The sequence below is a fragment of the Misgurnus anguillicaudatus genome, chromosome 4 (assembly GCF_027580225.2).
Source record: "Misgurnus anguillicaudatus chromosome 4, ASM2758022v2, whole genome shotgun sequence".
Taxonomy (NCBI): domain Eukaryota; kingdom Metazoa; phylum Chordata; class Actinopteri; order Cypriniformes; family Cobitidae; genus Misgurnus; species Misgurnus anguillicaudatus.
The window spans coordinates 23,582,924-23,604,958 of NC_073340.2; the positions used below are offsets into that span (position 1 = coordinate 23,582,924).

Consider the following 22,035-nt stretch of genomic DNA (forward strand, 5'->3'; position numbering starts at 1 on the left):
ACAAAGAAAGACATCAACATTTTGAATGACATGGTGAATAAATTATCTGGATTTTTTTAAGAAAATAGACTAATCCTTTAAATGAACATGAAACATTTTCATTCTTTATCTTCTACAGTAAGTTACTGGCAACCAGCTGCATAATTACAGCTAATTTTTTACAGTGAAAAAAATGGACAAAAAAACTAAAGCTATTATACTGACTACAAATGTATCTGTTATTTAAATTTGGAGATTCTCTTTTGTGGCAATATAGTCATTGTCCTGGGCTAGGTCTTTATAATCTTTGCACATGTGTTGTGTGTAATTTTTTGCCAAGCCTCTTTAAGTTCTTTTCAAAGCTGAGCTTTAGTTTATCTTTCAAAAACACACCAATGCATACAACATTTTTAATGTATCTTTACTTAATCCAATATTTGAATATTATAAAGATGTCAATTGTTTAAAGCTGGCCACTACTGTAATTTATGTTACATGACAGCAACTTTCAATTTAAGACCTTTGTATGATCCTCACACATGAATACATCGACTTCTACAAAAGCCCCTTGGCCTTTAGCACATTTATGTTGCTCAACCAACATGAACACATCATGTGCATCCGGAAGATATAACACTCCAGCATGGATATAACCCCAAAAGAGCTTATTTTGCATTTGTGAGTACTATAGAATCCATTTTTCCCTTTCTTGTCTTTTATGGTAAAAATACACATGTACATGCTTTGATTTGCCCACCAGGTTCGACCATGGTCCCTCCACAGCACCCACTCAGCTGAGTCGCTACTCATGCCAACTTGTGCCGGCCCATCTTCTTTCCAAAACGGAGGCGTTCTGCAAGGGCTGACCCATCCTACAGGCAATGCAACCAGTTGCCTGGGGCCCCAGCTTGTCGGGGGCCCACACGATTCCACAACACACTTTAGTAATTGTATTACAGTATACTCATGGACGTGCTGACTCAGAAGCAACTACTACGCGTGCAGAGATTGTATTATTATTTAACATGAAAATCCTATAAACGATGATAACTGCTTGAAGATCCATGGTCAGCGTGAATGACGCCCGGGACAGTTTGTACAACTGTCACTGTTTAAGCCTTGCAAATTTAATGTGAAGGTATGCGTTGTCTGAGTTTTGTGTGGGCACGCATTCAAAGCATGCTCCCGGGAAGCCGCATCTCATACAGTTCACAATTAACTTCTGTGTGCGCTTAAGCAGAAAATTCACACACAATTATGTCAAAATAATACTTGGACTGAACGTCGAATATTGACGTCAAGCGATGTTGGGTTTTGACGTCAGTCCGATGTTGGGTATTGACCTAAATCCTATGTTGGATTTTGACATCAAATTGACGTTGGGTTTTGACGTCTGTCCAATGTTGGGTTTTGACGTCAGTCAGACGTTGGATTTTGACGTCTGTCCGGCATTGGGGTTTGACTTCAAGCCGACATTAGGTTTTGACATGAGTCCATCATTGGAATTTGACATCAGTCCTACGTTGGCTTTTGACATCAGTCCGATATTGGGTTTTGACATATTGGGTTTTGATATCAGTCCGATATTGGGTTATGACATCAGTCAGACATTGGGTTCCGACGTCTGTCCGATGTTGGGTTTTGACTTCAAGCCGACGTTGGGTTTTGACATCAGTTCGATCAGTTTTAACGTCGGTCAGATATTGGGTTTTGACATATCGGGTTTTAACGTTGGGTTTTGACGTCAGTCCGATATTGGGTTTTGACGTAAATCCTACGTTGGGCTTTGCTGTTGGGTTTTGACGTCAGTCCAATATTGGGTTTTGATGTAAATCCTACGTTGGGCTTTGCCGTTGGGTTTTGACACCAGTCCGACATTGGGTTTTGACGTAAATCCTACGTTGGGGTTTGCCGTTGGGTTTTGACACCAGTCCGACATTGGGTTTTGACGTAAATCCTACGTTGGGCTTTGCCGTTGGGTTTTGACACCAGTCCGACATTGGGTTTTGACGTAAATCCTACGTTGGGCTTTGCCGTTGGGTTTTGACATTAGTCCAATATTGGGTTTTGATGTAAATCCTACGTTGGGGTTTGCCGTTGGGTTTTGACTTCAGTCCGATATTGGGTTTTGCCGTAAATCCTACATTGGGTTTTGACGTCAGTCTGATATTGGGTTTTAACGTCGGTCCGATATTGGGTTTTTATGTCAGTCTGATATTGGGTTTTGACATCAGTCAGACTTTGGGTTTTGACGTCTGTCCGACATTGAGTTTTGACTTCAAGCCGACATTGTATTTTGACGTCAGTCCGACATTGGGTTTTGACGTAAATCATAAGTTGGGTTTTGACGTCAGTCTGATATTGGGTTTTGACATCAGTCCAACGTTGGGTTTTGACGTCAGTCCAACGTTGGGTTTTGATGTCAGTCCAACGTTGGGTTTTGACGTCAGTCTGATATTGGGTTTTAACGTTGGCCGATATTGGGTTTTGACATATCGGGTTTTGACGTTGGGTTTAGACATATCGGGGTTTGACGTTGGGTTTTGACGTCAATCCGAAATTGGGTTTTGACGTAAATCCTACGTTGGGTTTTGACGTAAATCCTACATGGGGTTTTGACGTTGGGTTTTAACATTGGTCCGATATTGGGTTTTGACTTAAATCCTACGTTGGGTTTTGACGTTGGGTTTTGATGTTGGGTTTTAACGTCGGTCCGATATTGTGTTTTGATGTCAGTCCAATATTGAGTTTTGATGTCAGTCCGATATTGGGTTTTGACATCAATCAGACGTTGGGTTTTGACCTCTGTCCGACATTGGGTTTTGACTTCAAGCCGACATTGTGTTTTGATGTCAGTCTGACATTGGGTTTTGACGTCAATTTGACATTTCCCATGACAATTCACTGAAAATAATGAATACAGCATTACAGTCCTACCATTGGGGCCCATTTAATGATATTGACTAGAGCTCCTCAACCCCATGGGCCCTGAATTCTGCTATCACAACAGTAAACACAGGGGCCAATTGTATACGCAGTTACTCTACAACAGCCTGTTTATAGGTTAGGAACAGTAAAAATAACAGTACAGATAAAGAAGTATAGACATTTTATTTTATTGTTAGCCTTTCTAAGGAATCAAAATTTTTAGCATCGTTTTCTACAGTAAATTAATCAAAATGTTTCAGTGGTAGAAATTTTACAAATAATTGTTGTAAAATTGGGGGTTGTGTGTTTGAAAGAGCTTGATTTGCATTTTTCTGTCCTTGCCATCTTTCTTTCTACATGTACATGACTATTAACAAATATTTAGCATAAATTAGTTTGAAGATGAGTGTGGCACTACTCAATCTAGTCGTGCAGCCATGTATGCAGTCGTGCGTATCCAAAATTGCTGTATTCAGAACTAACCAGTGTAAAAAAAACTGTTTTTACAAATAAGACATGTGGATGCATATATGCACGTGTGTACTTTAACACACATTCATATTTTAAGCTTGTGTGTGTATGTGCGTAAAGACAAAGTAGCCCATGTATTGCTCACCTGTGTATCTACAGTGGTCATTTTTTTATCACTAACATAAACAAGTCACACTATCCCTGCAGCCTTTGCTAATAGTCTACCAAGCAACACCTATACACACCCCACTGAAATAACAGGTGTCTGTGTATCTGTGCCATTATATCTGCATTACACGAGCCAAATCCCCACGATAAAATGGCCTTGTGTCCGATACGACTTGTCCTGCTGTCTATAAATGCATGTGGCTTGTGGTAAATGTTTAGGACGGCAGCCAATACGTGAACAAGTGAGACTGCAAAAAATTATGCAATGTCTGCTGAAGAGCAGTGATCAACGGAGAGAGCTGGAAGCCGTTGTTCCTAAATTTTGGATGATTTGGTAGATTCTTTAATTATTCAGATGTTTTTGTATAATTATAGTATGTGTCATTTCGCTCTTGTACTGACTTGAAAAACAAAATATGATTCCCACTCCCATCATTAAAGCAAATGATCTGAAATTTCAGCATCATTATGATTTTTATAACCTTAAAACGAGTGCATTTGAAATGTTAATGTAATGCCATATTTTACATATCTTAACCCTAAAATCATGTACTGTATTTAGTACAAAAGCTACCTTTAACTACCTCAGCATTATTCACAGATGGTACAAGGTGTTTTAATCCAGAACAGCTCTTTAAAAATACCTACACAATGTCTTTTTTGCAACCACACTGTTGTCATTAATAATGACTATCTGAGTTGCTGAAAATATCTCTGAGGAAATATATATGTGTGTGCGTCCATGTGCCAGTGCCTTCCAGCCCCAAGGTAACAAATGACTTCCTGTGGTAATTGCCATAATGAAGCAGGGAGGAGAGCTGTAGAATTCATAATAGGTGAACACATAGTGCAAGTGTTCACAAAAATTAGGTGCAAGGGGAAAAAGAAAAGGGAAAGATGGGCGATGTCTGGTGAGCCTGCTATGCGAGTAGTGCATCATTCTGCTGTCGTCCCTCGTACATTGCCAGGGTTTTGAGCCATGACAAATTGTCAGATCCATGTTATAATCCCTTGTTTTCGCAGAGACTCAGATAGCCAAATGTTTGCGTGAGAACATAGCTCATGTCCAGAGGAGGTCAAAATGCTTTACACATCACATGAGACAATTGCATTGGGTTGCAGCCTCGTATCATCACAAAAATGGGTGAGAACACACTTGTATTAATGTAGTGGGTCGTAATGTCTCTGAAGTGATATTCTTCCACCTACACACATTCGCACCTTCATCAGCAAACAGCAATCTCTCTCTCTCCTCCCATGGTTGTGCCATGCCTGAGCAAATGTATTAGTGTGGGTGTGTATTTTTCTGGATTACCGTAATGGATGAGGAGAAAGAAAACGAAAAAGAGAGAGAGAGAGAGAGAGAGAGTAGGACGGAGAGAAAACCCAGGAAGAGGTCCAAGGGTTCTCAGTACATTTTTGAACATTCGTACGCATGCAAGTGATCGAAAATAGCTTTGCTAAGAAAGAAGCGTGTGACTCATTCTGTGTGCGGTAAAACCTCCTCACACCTCCATAGTTTATCAGATGGACGACCTGATGCTATATGCATCTCTCCATACTATGTTTTTTAAAGCGCTTACATGTTACATTTTTCCTGTTTATGTTATGTATGCATGCGCAATGTGCATGGCCATTTCCAGTGAATGGGTGCTGGTGGTGATTCATCATGGTGTAGACAGCGGTCCCAGAGGACTGATGGGATGAAAACACCTCACACGGGACCGACAGAGTTAGACATTTACAAACATCGCTGTCTGACTCTGCTGTATTACACAGCCCAATTCCAACAACTGTCATTTAAAAGGATATCCCCCCCCCCCCTAAATAAAAATTCTGTCATTATTTACTCACCCTTATGCTATTTTAGACATGTGTTACTTTATTCTGTTGAACACAAAAAAAGATATTTTGACGAATGATGCAGGCAGTTGACGATACCTATTGAATTCCATAGTACTGTATAAATTTAGTGTAAACAACTTAATTCCTTAGATTCATTTACATTTTTGAGTGTATATTTGAAGTCACACTGCGAATTGCAACCAACCACAATTTAGAAATGCAATGAGAAGCTTCAGTAGCTGCGACCGGATAAACATGTCGTTGTCTGAGACGACATAGGGACAAAACGCGCTTTGTAGAACAGTTTGGGGTTTTGTTTAGGGCTAACATGACGGCAACTTCGACCAGAGGAGACCAGATGTGTGCGTACATAAAAACGGCTCATTCTAAGGTAATAAAAACAATACAGTTCATTATGTAAGGTTTTTATACTAGAGGTCTTTACTTAGATCCGAAAAGCCGAGGTCCAACCCAAGACACGAACTTTCACGTTGGCCTTGGACATGAGTCGGGCATAATAATAATATAGCGGCATCGGGTCTTGGGTAATTTAAAATTTAAAAACTTGCGACCATGCGTGGCTGGAGGTAGGTTAATTTATGGTGAGAAAGACCTTGTAAATTAATTTTGAATGCACATTTTAATGGTAACCTTGGTTTCGTCATCACAAAAAATACATGGAGCAGGGGACCAAATTGGATGCGAGGTCACCAAATTGGATGCAAGGCCATTAGGTTTTTTTTTCTGTACTGCACACAAGTCGGTGCCGTTTACATTCAGGTAAAAAAAAATGCCTGAATTTATGCACGTCGGGTACATTTCTGCAGACTGCACACAAGTTGTATCGTTTACATTCGGGTCCAGTCGAGTTAAAAATAAATGCCAATGGTTTGGGTCGGACTTGGGTCAAATTTTCTCTGGTTTGTCTTGGGTTGGGTCATTTCTTAAAAAAAAGATGCAAACAGTTTCAGGTAAAAAGTTATGCGGGTCATTTCGGATCAGGTACATTTCTGCAGACTGCACACAAGTTGTACCATTTATATTTGGGTCCAGTGGATTTAAAAAAATTCCACTGGTTTGGGTCGGACTCGGGTCTTATTTTCCCAGGTTTGTCTCGGGTCTTTCTTTAAAAAAAAAACAAAAGATTTATGCACGTCGGTTTCAGGTAAAAAGTGATTCGGGTCATTTCAGGTCGGGTACAGTTCTGCAGACTGCATACAAGTTGTACCGTTTACATTCGGGTCCAGTCGAGTTAAAAATAAATGCCACTGGTTTGGATCGGACTCAGGTCAAATTTTCTCGGGTTTGTCTCGAGTCGGGTCCCTTTAAAAAAAAAAAGATTCATGCACATCGGTCACAGGTAAAAAGTGATTCGGGTCATTTCAGGTCGGGTACATTTCTGCAGACTGCACACAAGTTGTACCGTTTACATTCAGGTCCAGTAGAGTTTAAAAAAATATTTCACTGGTTTGGATCAGACTCAGGTCAAATTTTCTCGGGTTTGTCTCGAGTCGGGTCTTTCTTTAAAAAAAAAAAGATTCATGCACATCGGTTTCAGGTAAAAAGTGATTCGGGTCATTTTGGGTTAGGTAGATTTCTGCAGACTGCACACAAGTTGTACCGTTTACATTCAGGTCCAGTCGAGTTAAAAATAAATGCCACTGGTTTGGATCGGACTCGGGTCTAATTTGCACGAGTTTGTCTCAGGTCGGGTCTTTCTTTAAAAAAATAAAGATTTATGCACGTCGGTTTCAGGTAAAAGGAGATTCAGGTAATTTCGGGTCGGGGTATATTTCTGCAGACTGCATACAAGTTGTACCGTTTACATTCGGGTCCAGTCGAGTTTAAAAAAATGTCACTGGTTTGAGTCGGACTCGGGTGTAATTTTCTCGGGTTTGTCTCAGGTCAGGTCTTTCCTTAAAAAATAAAGATTTATGCACGCGGCTTCAGGTAAAAAGTGATTCGGGTCATTTCGGGTCGGGTACCTTTCTGCAGGCTGCACACAAGTTGTACCGTTTACATTCGGGTTCAGTCGAGTTAAAGAAAAAAGCCACTCGTTTGGGACGGACTCGGGTCTAATTTTCTCAGGCTTGTCTCAGGTCGGGTCTTTCTTTAAAAAAAAATGATGCACGTTGGTTTCAGGTATAAAGTGATTCAGTTCATTTCAGGTCGGGTACATTTCTGCAGACTGCACACAAGTTGTTCCATTTACATTCGGGTCCAGTCGAGTTTAAAAAATTTGCCACTGGTTTGGGTCGGACTCGGGTCTAATTTTCTCAGGCTTGTCTCAGGTCGGGTCTTTCTTTAAAAAAATAAAAAATATGCACGCGGCTTCAGGTAAAAAGTGATTCAGGTTTCTAAAATGTAGAGAAAATATGCATTAAAACAAGTTTAATGTTATCACCACAGTCACATCACATGCAACATTTGCTGATTCTGTGCTTGCAACAAGCAACCAAAACAGGTGATCTCAGCATCACACACTGTTACTAGGTGGTGAGGTCATCAACTTAGCAGCACAGCATGTACTTGAGTTAGGTCACGCAGCTCAGCTCTGTGAAGTAGTCTTCTTTAATAATTTATGATGTTTCATTGACAGAGAACAATCCCCATTGTCCATTAAAAGATCAAACATGTACCCAGAAGGGCATGTGGTTCACAGCACTGTGGTGGAAATACTTTGATTCAGTGTTGCTTGGCTGTTTACATGAACATTGATGTCGATGTCAATACTAATGATCGGGGTAGCTGAGAAATAACATGTTATCATGAGTATTAAAAGAAACCCCTAGAGTGAAAATGATGGTAAAGATGAAAGAACCGATATCGCAGAGCTGATCAGCACAAATCTTTGATTCACATAAACAACCTTCCTCTTTTTTTCTGTCTCTATCTCTCTCACAGGTTGAGGGTCGGGAGTTATGGAGTCTCTGTTTGGGAGCCAGCTGGGTTTGTTGGGGGGTAACGAGGGTCTCAAAGAAGATGGATGCGGGGTGGGCTGGTCCAGCTCTCCCTTATCAGAAGACATGTACTCGGCCTCCCACTTTGCGCTCATCAGCGCCTACCAGGACATTAAGACCCGACTGGCGGGACTCGAGAGAGAGAATACAGACATCAAAAGAAAACTCAAGATCTATGAGATAAAGGTACAAAAACATACAAAAGAGAATTTATCCTCAGATAACAGCTCGGTCACCTTATATGCCTGTCAGCGAGGTAACTACTGGTAGCGCGGGCGGGTGCTGTGACGTACAGTACTGTGCAAAAGTCTTAGGCCACCATGCTACCATTACATCTGTTGTTTTTGCAATTGTATAGTTATCATATATAATTATTTCTCAGTCTATTTATTAGAATACAACCAGAAAATACAGGAAATGTGTATGTACAGTAGTATTAAAAACAGTGTAAAAATATAAGTGTTAAGTATTTAGGGTAAACTTCCCTTCCACTTAAGCAATAGCAGGCAGCTGCAGGATCCCTTAAACCGAAATAAATGAAATCCTAATTTCTAATTCTAATCGAATGACTTCAAGACTTTAGTCTTCTCAAAAAAGCTCAAGATGTGTTTCATGCTAAGAGAGGCCTCACTAAATACTGACTGATGCCTGAAGAAGACATTTAGTCCTGAACATTGTTTTGTTTTCAATTTTGTGTACATATTTCCTGAATTTTCTGCTTGTATCTAAATAAAGAGAGTGACAAAGAAATATGGATGGACATTAAAACTTTGCTAAAACAACATGGTGGTGGTGGCCTAAGACTTTTGCAGAGTACTATATCTTTGCACATTAAGCAACCTTGTTTAATAGTTAAAATATAGAAAAAAAATTTATACAAAAATGTTAATTACAAAGTACTTTCTAAACAAAACAAAATAAAAGCTTACTTTAATCTACATATAAGACTTTCTTAGTATTTTCTTTGTCTTTAGTGACAGCACACACTTAGCTGGCTTTGATGTCAAATGTGTTCAAAACCTAATGATCAATTTTACGATACCTGCATGTTATGATAATCTTCCTAAGAGCATCTTAAAATTGTATTATGCACTTTTTTGTCAAATCACCATATATTTTTATGTATCTTTCACTTAAAAAATTAAGTTAAACAATTTCAAATTGTTCTTAAAAGTTATGTAAAGTATTCAGAGGTCAAAACTTAAAATAGTATTTTGAATTGACTTGCAAAACCACGTTGTTTTAACTTAACATTCTGCATTTTTTACAGTGTGGTGTTAGTTATTTTAACACCTCTAAAACGTATTTATTCAAATATCAAAATAGCTAATTTTAAGTCAGATTAAACTAAACTCTAGTTTTTGGTACTGTAATGTACCACACTGCAGGGTTTCTTAGGATTAGTCCATTTTCCAGATAATTTTCTCACCACCATGTCATCCAAAATGTTGATGTCTTTCTTTGTTCAGTTTAGAAGAAATCATGTTTTTTGAGGAAAACATTTAAGGATTTTTCTCATTTTAATGGACTTAATGGACACCAACACTTAACAGTTTTAATGCAGTTTAAATTGCAGTTTCAAAGGACTCTAAACGATCCCAAACGAGGCATAAGGGTCTTATCTAGTAAAAAGACTGTCATTTTTGACAAGAAAAATAAAAAATATGCACTTTTAAACCACAACTTCTCTTCTTCCGAGGATTGTGTGATGAGCCAGCGCGACCTCACGTAATTGCGTAATGCCGTGGAAAGGTCACGTGTTACATATATGAAACGTACATTTGCGGACCATTTTAAGCAATAAACTGACACAAAGACATTATCATTCAACATACTGTACAACAACTTCAGAAGGGTCCTCTTTCTCTACACTTGTAAACATTGTGGCGTATTTTCGCATACGTCAACGTGACTTCTTGATGTGATGATGTATTGCGTGAGGTCGCACTGGTGCGTCACAGGACCGGAGGAAGGAGAGAAGTTGTGGTTTAAAAGTGCATATTTTTTATTTTTCTTGTCAAAAAATGACAATCGTTTCACTAGATAAGACCCTTGTTCCTCATTTGGGATCATTTAGAGTCCTTTGAAACTGCAATTTTAAACTGCATTAAAACTAGTCCATTAAAGTCAATTAAAATGAGAAAAATCCTGGAATGTTTCCTCAAAAAACACAATTTCTTCTCGACTGAACAAAGAAAGACATCAAGATTTTGGATGACATGGTGGTGAGTAAATTATCTTTTTTTTTTTTTTAATCCTTTAAGTCTTATTTAGCCAGTGTTGTGCAAATGGCGTAATTATTAAATGGTAACATCCCTGTCAGTGCCGAATCCTTTTTTCTTTCCCAGCCTTTCTGTCACAGCTGCAGATGCAATGCCATGGTCAAACACATAAATGACATTTAATTAAAGCATAGTGGAAAAGAGCGGATAAACACAGAAGTGATAACAAGAATATCCGGCACACAGCAGTGGATAAAACTGAGAAAGAGCATAAAGCAACAGTTGGTAATAACTACTGTACCTACCTAACATACTTGACTCCATATGACATATGATGTGCTATATTTGGTTGGAAATGGGAAATAGAAACTCTGTTGCATTTTTTATAGTAATATTATTAGCATAATCAATATAATTAGTTTTAAATATAGGTTCATAATTTGTTCCTACACCGTAGCTTTTCAGAGTATGGGGGTGGCCACTGTTTTTGCACAGAACCTATTATGAGCCCAAGCATTTTAAATAACTGCAGTATTTATACAGTAGAGTTGCTTTACAGTCAGTTCCCATGTAAAACAATGAATATATATTAGCTTAGTACTGATGTAAACGTTTGGCATAGTTTAAGCTTAAGCATGCAAGAGGGGGTTGATTAATGAGCCCTTATTAAGAGCCGTGCCTGGGATTTCATGTATGAGAAATGCTTATTTATATCCCAGATGGCATGCAATATAAACAAGTATGTTTTTAATGAGGAGGTCAGACAGGGAGGATGGAACACAAAAACACAAAATAGGAGATTTTCCTGATGCTGCTAAACAGTACATTTAGCCATAGTTTATTTCATTTACATAGATTTTACTCTTCATAAAGTAGAACAGATTAAAAATGTTATTGATAGTGTTTAGCATCACTCCACTGCAAGTCACTTTAAATAAAGTGTCCTCCCAATACATAAACATCTTGCATTACATAACACAGTGTTACTTATTCAGTTTCAAGCTGGTTCATTTGATGTGATCTTTGCCTAATGTATGACTTGGCACGTTGGACAGCTGTTTGACCTCTATGGAGAGCTGAAGGTAAAAGGTTTGGGCAGATCTAACAGATTGGGCATTTTTCAAACTTTTGGTTTAGCCCTGCCCAAACATATGCATGTATATACACCAACTAAGGCGGTCCTATGAAGAGCACCTGGTTTCGCATAAGGCGAGGGGATAAGTGCCTCCAGGGTTCTGCGTTCATTATGGCTCCCTGCCTGGCAAAAGGCTAAATGTGGAAGATTCATGTAGGAGTGAAAAATATATATGCAATACATCAAAACACATAGCGTCTGCTGATGCGAATAGTGCGATAAATGATGATGTAGGAGATGAACTTGTGGCCTATGAAAGCAGGCCCTTCTAAATGGAAAAGGAGTGTTTGCTATAAATTGACTGGCTAAGTGAGTTAAAACACCGAAATTACTGAGTGGCGCATTTGTGTTTATGCAGTAAAATGGACTGTTGTGTTCTTTATCTTTTAAAAGAAAAAATATAAGTTTATAACAACATGATCTCACAGAGAGTCGTGCTATAGTCACAAAAAATGTGGTTAATATATTCATGTCCATAGCACGAAATTCAGCTTTTTCATGTCCGTGGCACGACTTTCTTTTTTATGTCATTTTATGTATTGTTTTCTCATTTTTTTCTTCCTATTTTTAAATAATGGTCGCTTGGCGTTGCGGTTAGATTTGGGGTTTGAGTTAGGATGCACTTTTATGTATTGGTTTCTACATGTTTTTCTTCCGCTTTTAAGACGATTCTCACCTGAAGTTGGGGTTAGAGTTGGGGTTTGGGTAGGATGTCTAAAAATGAATGTCTACAGAAAGTGATTCGAACCCCAACCCCAAGCGACAATGGTAGGAAAATAGGAAGAAACTACGAGAAAACAATACATAAAATGACACAAAAAAGAAAGTTGTGCCACAGACACGAAAAACTATTTATAGAAATTTGTGCGAGTGACATGAAAAAGACATTTGTGTCCAAAGCACGAAAAAGCCTATTTTCGTGCCATGGACACAAATAAATTAATACAATTTTTCATGACTTTAACACGACTTTGGTTTATAAGGTTTTGTGTGTCTGATCACATATTGCTGAGGGCAGTTTCAGAAAAGTCTGTTTTTTTTTCAAATGAGCTATTTTTTGCATGTTAGCGTTCTAATGTAGTGCTGGGGAAAGATTAATCGGGATTAATCGCATATAATATAAAAGTGATTTTTTTTTGCATTGTATTGGCACAAACACATACATATATTCATTTTAGAATTTTAATTTATATATAATTTTTTTAAATTTATATATAATATAGAATATATAAAAATATAAATAAATATCTATAAACACATTTTAATATTTCTTAAATAAATACATGAATGTGTGTGTATTTATATATACATAATAATTATTCACACACACTCATATATTATGCCAAAAATTACTTTTATATTTTGTATGCGATTAATCACGATTAATCTTTGCCCAGCACTATTCATACAATTTACAGACTGATAATGCAGACTGATAACTGACTGAAATTCCTACCACATTCACCAAATTTACAACATGGATTATTATATCCCACAATGCAATACGCTCAACCTTCCATGTGATGGATTGTTGTGCTATGAATTTGATGTTTTTTCTTTAAAAACATGATACTTTTAAATGATTAAAGTTTTAATTTTGTATGCTTTGTGCCTGTGATCACCATTGTGATCAATATTTATGTGTGTGCGTTTGTTTTTGCATGCAGTTCCCCATGATAAGTGAGTTTGGAGATGACAGAAGCTCCTACTGCTCCTTTGAGCCCAAGGACACTGCCCTGCTCCAGTCAGAAAATGGCAGCCTGCAACAGAGAGTCAACATGCTCACCGTTGAGGTGAGGCAAACACAAACATAGACAAATGCACACACCCAAACACACACTTTCTCTATAGCGACATCCAATGAATGTGAATGCAAACCGATGTCACAATGACAAACTTTTTATCCCAGAATCAGACCTCGGTAACACTGGCAGAATAAATACCAGACGTGTCTATGTGGGAATATGTTAGCAGTGTATACAATATATATCTTATAGTTGTGTACCACTTAAAATTAAATGGGAAAAACATGTTTTATTCATTCATAATTTAAATTGAAGTAACAAACAGGAAACTTAAAGGAAATATAATTTCTTATAATTTATTCACCATCATGCCATCCTAGGTGTATACGACTTCTAAAAAAAAAATTATATTAAAATGCTGTCATGTTGTCTTATATGGATGAAAAAAGCACATATATCCATCTTTAAAGGCGACATTTCACAAGACTTTTTTTAAGATGTAAAATAAATCTTTGGTGTCTCCAGAGTACATATTTGAAGTTTTAGCTCAAAATATCATATTGATAATTTATTATAACGTGTTAAAATTGCCACTTTATAGGTGTGAGCAAAAATGTGCCATTTTTGGATGTGTCCTTTTAAATGCAAATAAATTGATCTCTGCACTAAATGGCAGTGCCGTGGTTGGATAGTGCAGATTAAGGGGCAGCATTATCCCCTTCTGACATCACAAGGGGAGCCCAATTTCAATTACCTATTTTTTCAAGTTACTGGGTTGATATTTTTCACATTTTCTAGGTTGAGAGAAGCACAGGGGACCCAATTATAGTACTTAAACATGAAAAAGTCTGATTTTCATGATATGTCCCCTTTAAAGGAATCTCCAGTCTTTTGAAGCGAAACAAAACTTCATATTTTGAGTTTATTTAGCAATCACTACGTTGCTATGGGACCATATTGATCAGCATATCAATAACTTGGAATCTCGCTGATTCTTGTGTCTCGTGACGAAATGGGCATATTACAACTAGTCATCATGAGACAATTGATGTTAACAACGTGGTGACATGTTTGAACTTACCATGCCGATTGCTTTAAATTTTGAAAAGTAGTGTTCAAATTACTCATAAATAGATGTCAGTGCCAGTTACAGAAATTTGTATTCACTATATATACTTTATATTTTATACTACCTATTCAAATCAGTAATGGCTTGTGGAAGAATAAGATTTTGGAATCGTAAATGCAACTATTTACCCAAAAGTTGAGCCACAAAACATAAAACAGGCTTACAAGACCTTGTACAACACTCAAGAGGGTTTCTGCTCTTGCCTATTTCGTTGTTGTTTTGGACTCATAAATGTCCTCTGTAAATAGATGTCTATGTCCTGGAAATGCAATTTAGTACATTTCTCTTTCTGTCGTTTCAAATCCAATTCAACATCCCGAGGGGCTCTGCCAGTTCAGTTAATTTTCAATTCATAAATCCAAATGGATACTATAGGTGACTATCATGCTTTCGGGTTTTGTGGGCGGGACTTGTCAACTTTGTGCATGTCCACTTCCGGCACAGTTAGGTTAGCTATCTAACATCCTGTTAGGCATTGGTGGAATGTAAGTTTACGAAGTAAAAAATACTTTGTTACTGTATTTAAGTACATTTTTGTACTTTACTTTAGTAGAATCTATAGTGCATACTTTAGACTTTTACTTTGTTACATTTTGCAACAAATGATCTGTACTTTTACTTAACTACAAATTCATCGTCGTTCCTTTACATACTTTTCTTTACAAACTTTTCTGTTCAATCTGAACCTGCAGAACTGGCATGGCATTACGATATACTGGAAGTGGATGGCACAAAGATCGCTAAAAGCAGAAGTACTACATATCGGCGTGATAATCCCCTATTTTTAAATGCTGAATTTTACCCAAATCCTGCTAAATACGCAAATACACACACCACATACAGTACACTTATTATTTTTTTGGAGTGTATTGCATCTGCTGTTTTGCTAACTGAACCAATGCCTTTTCATAATGTAATTTAGCTTCATTATGTTGAAAATCTGGATTACACGACACTAAATGGAAAGATTAGAGGGAAAACAAGATTTGTAGGGTAATGAAGAAGAACCGGACTCTTTCAGATGCCCAGTCATGCATGACAAAAGCCTTACATAACACGGACCACAATGCATTCGGTTTTGCTGTCCTAAACACCTCACTCATGACAGTCTATCTCTCTCAACTAGCTGTGATGTGAAGAGTATATGTGATTATCATACACTCTCTCTCTCTCTCTCTCTCTCTCTCTTCATCAGTCAGCTTGTTGCCGGGCGAAGCATCTCATTAATTAATGATGCTTGCTATGTGTTTCCATAGCCACCCAGCATCGTTGCTTAAAGAGCCAGATTTCTCTTTGTCATCTGTTCTTCTCTCTCCCACACCTCCCTCGCTTTCGCTGACGTCTTGTGCTTTGTGTATATATTCCTTCTTCTTCTCTGCCCTCCTTGATTGCCTGTTTCATTCTTCACTTTCTGTTCTTTACATTGTTTTCTATCCTTTAACAGTGTTGGGAAAGCTATTTTAAAACTGTAGCTTCTCAAGCAATAAACTTCTCTTAATACAATGACATTAAACGACAGTCAGGCCACAGTACCTTGGTTAGCTAAACCACAAACAATTGATAAAAACAGTTGATCTATCCAAAATTGCTGACCTGTCAAACTGTGAACGCTATCAAAAAACATCTATTTATATAATAAACATAATTAAACGCGTTACTTTTGCTATGTTTACGCCTTTCATTTACACTACACCACACCACCGTTTTCGACCCTCATAAACGGATTCGTTCGCAGACCCTGTTTTAGTTTTAGAACTCAGACGTTGCGCTGCTGTGTAAATGAACATGGACAGAATCTTATGTAAATGAACAGCTGATGTTAACGTGACAGTGCATCATTTTAAAAGTAAAAAAAAAATTTATTCAGGTAAATTGAGGTTTGCAACGGAGGTTTTGCCAAAAAATAGTAAACATCTACCAACAAGCTAGTATAAACGTTATATCAGATTGTTTTAAAATGTGTCCTTATAGATAATGTCTGTTTTATATTTATGTTTGAGTATTGTTGGGTTTGAATATTGTTGTAATGTTGTTTCTGTTTTGTTTAAATTTAGTTAGCTTATTACAAAAGATAGAGTGTAATTTTAAACGCCATATAGGGCATTGGAAAGGCCAATATGAAGGGAGAATTGTAATGGGTCAGACATTATTTTCAAGTTTAATTTAAGTTTTGTTTGCTGCTTTAAAATGAATTTCGTTTCATATAATTTGCCTTTTGATTTTAATAGATGTTTTGTTGATAAGTTTTGTGAATATAAATTAATAAAAACAATACAATCAACGTCATATTAATATTTAATGCTCGTTATAGCCGATTGCACTTTTTGCTATTTCTGTGTTGCTAGCGGAGGACGTGCACGGACCACGCACACTTTTAAAATTAACGTCATATTAATTTTAAATTAATTGATCACACCCTGAACAGCGAAAGGTAAGGGACGTTATTTGGTGTTTTTCTGAAGAATACAGTCAGTTTGTACGAAAATTTTCAAATATAAGATCATAAATATGAAGTGCGAACAATGAACTAGGCTATTATAAATATAACAGCGTGAAATGGCTGAAGAGGAACTCCCTACATTAAAGCAATAAGTATTTGCTGAAATTTATTTTTGCTTCAAATTCGCTACTGTTTAGTACTCTTCACTTGAATGCTTCCTTTTTAAATCATAAAGACCTTTCTGTTTGGTTTATAACATCAACATTAACCTATTTATCATATTAATATGTTGTGGGGGAGCTAGAACAATATAATACTTTCCCAAACACATTTTTATAGGTTCAAAAATAGTGTCTAGTTGCCGGCAAGGATCCAGGTATAAATTTTGTCAATATCGCACACCCCTAGGCTGCATAAATGCGCAAAGGTAAGCTATTATTAGAGTAATAAGTTATTTTACACTTTTATGCGCATGTTACGTGATTGGTCATGTTTCATGCGTTTATGGTCGTGTATAGTGTGAATGAAGATTCTTTTTAAAATGCCAGTATAAATGATGATCGTTTTCATTTTAAAATGCCGTTTTAAAACGCAAATGCTCTAATGTAAACAGGGCCAGAGTCGCGAGTACCAAAACACACCAATCAGCAGTAAGAGGCGTGTCTACTAAACAACATTGTTGCCTGGGTTGCGTATGTGTGGGGCGGGTCTATCAAAAGAAGGTCCATATTCTATTGGGGTAGGGGCGTGTTTGTTTAGGTGATTTCAAATGTCAACATTGGCTTTCAGAGATCATGGACCCTGCCTTTAATAAAGCTCAATTGGTAGAGCATTTTAGTAGCGCAAATGGTAATAGGTTTGAGTTCCTGCGATAACACATACTGATAAAAGACATACCTTGAAATGTACTCTAAGGCCCTGTTTACAGTTGCTATAAGATGTGTTTTGGTCAATCGGATCACATGATAAATACGGGGTCTAAAGAGTTTTGAACTCGTCCACTTAACCACATTCGAAAACGCATTAATGTGCTCTAATGTGTTTGAACAGCCACAAAAGACAGCCTACTTTCCGACTTCTGACCTTATGTGTAATGTACTGAGCACAATGTTTTGCCATCTGTCCTGACTTCTAGCGCAGACCCACAGTGTTCGGCGTGGTCTTTAAACTGCCATCAGTAAAACAAAAGGGGCTGCAGTCTGCTTCTCATTTTTGTTTCGATTAGGGGCGCAAATTTAAAATATGTGTTCAGAGTGTCATGTGTGTTGCTCACAAAATACACACAAGACACTCCCTTAACAGTAATCTCTGATGACGCATGAGATTATGCGAGTATCTGGCAAACGCGAGCGTCATAAACCTTTTATGCTGCTTTCACACCAGCCGCGGCAGAGGCGTCAAATGTGAGAGATTTCAATGTTAAGTCAATGTGAAGAAGCGTTGACGTGCGTCTGGAAGTCTCGTGGCGTGAATGAGGCGTTTAGCATGGCGCGGTAGATGCAATTCCACCTTGTTAGCACGAATGGCACGAATTGAGCATTGCCGCAAAAAATTCACGAGTTGAAAAATTTGAACTTTGCCGGAAAAACGTGCCACGTCAACCAATCAGGAGCTTGCAGTAGTGACGTGATTACAGGAAGCGAGCGGACTCACAGAAGCCCCTCCCATTACGTGAATTTCCGCGTGAATGTCTCGATGACATTCAGAATTTCACACACATTTTTTTTACGCGTGAATGAAGCGAGTAAACTCAAAATTGTTAAGCCACAAACTAGACGCGGTAGACACGAATTTAACGCCTCAAACGCGACTGGTGTGAACCCACAGTAAGATGCGTTTGCAGCAGGCACTTATTTTGACAAGACAGTGATGCACATAGGTTCACTCGACGCACCGAACACATATTTTGAAATTACGAACCACACACATGACGGGCTACATACATGTTGTTACGAACTTCGCACCATGCGAGTCGTAAGTAAATGTAAGGTTAGTTAAAGTGAGGTAAATGCACCAATCAGGTTTGCCTAAAACATTTATGTCCTAACAACATAATGAACCCGTGCTTTAAAACGAGTTAGAATCCAAATTGGTCTTGTTAGTGTTAAATCTACATTATCTAAAATCAGAAATGGAATTAACTACAAATAGTTACCCCTACATCATTACTTTATAACTCTCAGGCAGTAATGAGCTGTCACCGAGATCACATGCAGCACAATTGAAAATAAAAACCATTTTCTGTTCTTTCTCTCTGTACACAAGCTATTGTATAACTAAAACCAGCTATTATCTACAAAGCCAAAGGATCAGTGCAGAGGAGTGCATTACGGGATAACTGGAGTAGATGCTTATGTGTCAGGCGACAACACAAGCGTGTTTGTAATATTGTAAACGTTTGTGATATGTTTCTGTGTCTACAGTATAAATCTTTTTATCCTCTATTACATAGTCTGCTACTTTTGTAGCCAGATGGATTCCAGAATGAAATAGGCTTGGGTTGGTGGCATACGGGACACCCCCACAGCCTCCTCATGCCGATATGAGCCAGTGAAATCTGGATGGATTTTCCTTTGCTAAGTAAACTGCTTGTTTACTGTTTGATTCGTGTCAGGCTAGCCTGCTACAAATCAGGTACTAGATTTACTGTAAACTTTCAAAATGTAAATTAAATAGTCACAAATACAGTATAGCAGGAGAACAACGAGGTAGACATATTCATGCTTAATATTCATACATTAGAGGAAAAGCAAAGAGAAGAAAAACACAAAAACACTTTCCATGTGAAGTTCTTGAAGGTCTTGAGGATTGTGGTACCCAACTATACCATAAAGCAACTTTTTTATATGTGTGTGCTTATGTTTGTGTGTTCTTCAGCTTCAGAAGAGCAAAGAACGAGAGGAACAGTTGGAAGATGTCATTCAAGCCTATGAGAAGATCCACATGGAGAAGACCAGTCTTCAACGCGACCTCGACAAGATGGTGCGAGTACTCCTGAATCATTTAATGCTTCACACCCTCCCCTGACATCCATCCATGCTGTGTTTGGCTGCAGAGCGAATGGGCAGTTGTGATAATTAGCCTCTCTGTGTGCTACAGACTTTAATCTAACCAGGTGTCCACTTGATGAATATTGTACCATGCATACGTTTCTAACTGGCCGTATGAATTTGATTTGATTCCAAAATAGCCCTTATATTAGTGAATCATGAAATAAAAGCTCTTAGTCATATATTAGGGTTCCTACACCTTAGTTAAATTTAAATTCAAGGACCTTTCAAGGACTTTCCAGGTCCAATACCCTTAAATTCAAGGAGTTAATGTGGGGACACATTTCAAATGAGAGCAAGGTTACATTGTGTTATCTTTTAAGATACATTGTTACGGTTCCCTTTCGAGGGAACTCGTGCTGCGTCACTGCGGTGACATTTTGGGATGCCTCCAGGGGTAAGGGTGAGGCTTAACGACTAATAGTGAGGCTTAACGACAAAGACAGGGTGACGCGGAAGCCAGGAAGTATATCGCAATCTGAAATATTGCCAAAGACGGCGTTACAGGGATGCAGGAAGTATGGCAAGGGAGACGCAGCGCATCGTTCCGTTCTCGGGGAACAAAAGTTACATACGTAACCCGAGACATTTTCATATGTCAAATGCAACTATGCAAAAAAGCATATGAATCAACATTCGCATACAGAAGATATACGCATTTAAAGCGAACAGTTTAGCACGTGTGCTTAAAAAGTTTAGAATTTTTATGATATTATTCTACACTACACAGCGAATAATATGGATTTTTTCCAGATAACGTCTTGCATAAAATAAGCACTTTCAATGACCTGTATCTATGTATGTATATTCTCCGAAACTTCCCAGGGCCTTGAATTTTCCCCCAGATTCACAAACTTTCAAGGAGCCGTGGGAACCCTGATATATGCATGCTCGCTTGCATCCTCAGAGTTAAACATGGATTGTCTCGGATGATTCCGGATTTGAATGTGACCCAGGAACTGGGTTTTTGAAAATTGGATGATTGCTTTCCACTTCTCTAAAACACTCAACCACCCATCAGATGTTACTGTATGTCTGTACATGTTCTCATCTTTCATTGCTGGTAAAATCCCTCACAGACCTGAACGTTGAGAAAAATCTTCACGGTTTAAGTAATGGCCTCTTAGCCCTGTCTATCTTTTGATCAATCCCCCATTGCCTCTCTTACTCTCTGTACTGATCTCTTCGGGTGTTTCTTGTTTAATCTTTTACAGTGTAAATTTCTCTGCTTTATTTTTCTCTTCACATCTTTCAGACATCTATGGTCGAGAAACACGTCGAGCGGATCCACAGCTTAGAATCGGCTCTAAGGCAGAGGGAGAGCTCTATACACAAACTCAACACACAGCTACACAACAAAGACATGCAATATCTGCAGCTACACAGCCCTGACCCACATTGTAAGTCTTGTGTTGTGTTTCCGCACACAAATGGTCTTTATGTTTTGGTCTTGGGGGTGTTATAATAATATAATGGAAATAATATTGAATGACTAGAACGTTCTCGCTCCAATAGCTTTATAGAGTTATTACAGTAGTTTGTCAGCCATTCATCCTGACAGTGATTTTATCTCTGAGGGTTGCCACATCATTGTACTGTTGGCATTCTCACTGCTTGAAGCCATAATGTTAATGGTGGGCTGTGAAAAGGGCCAGAAATGAGATGCATTGCTGATAGTATGCATGAATCACATTATAACTCAATTGCTTAAAGTTAAGCCAATGCATAAAAAAAACATTAAAGTTAGAAACTACGAAGGACATTGCCATTTCTCATTGAAAATTTCTTTTTGGCTTCAAGTTTAAAAAAAAAGCTTAAACCTCATTCATTATTTTCCACTTTATATAGTCTCTTCATTTTTATGCCACCATGTATAAGGGTCTTTGAAGCGTCCACTTTCATTAAATATGCTTCAAATTTTCAGATTAGTATTCTATCAAGCCTTATAGTTTTCAAAGAGATC

At 38.0% G+C, this 22,035-nt stretch overlaps 1 protein-coding gene across 1 annotated transcript in view; it reads left to right on the plus strand.

The window, feature by feature from the left end:
- Positions 1-22,035, plus strand: part of LOC129420946 (TANK-binding kinase 1-binding protein 1) — a 53,698-nt gene that overhangs the window by 13,720 nt on the left and 17,943 nt on the right. The window contains exons 2-5 of the mRNA XM_055176129.2: positions 8,296-8,537; positions 13,376-13,501; positions 19,900-20,004; positions 21,328-21,472. Coding sequence (XP_055032104.1) covers positions 8,313-8,537; positions 13,376-13,501; positions 19,900-20,004; positions 21,328-21,472 — 601 coding nt within the window. The 5' untranslated portion in view covers positions 8,296-8,312. The remainder of the gene's footprint in view (positions 1-8,295; positions 8,538-13,375; positions 13,502-19,899; positions 20,005-21,327; positions 21,473-22,035) is intronic.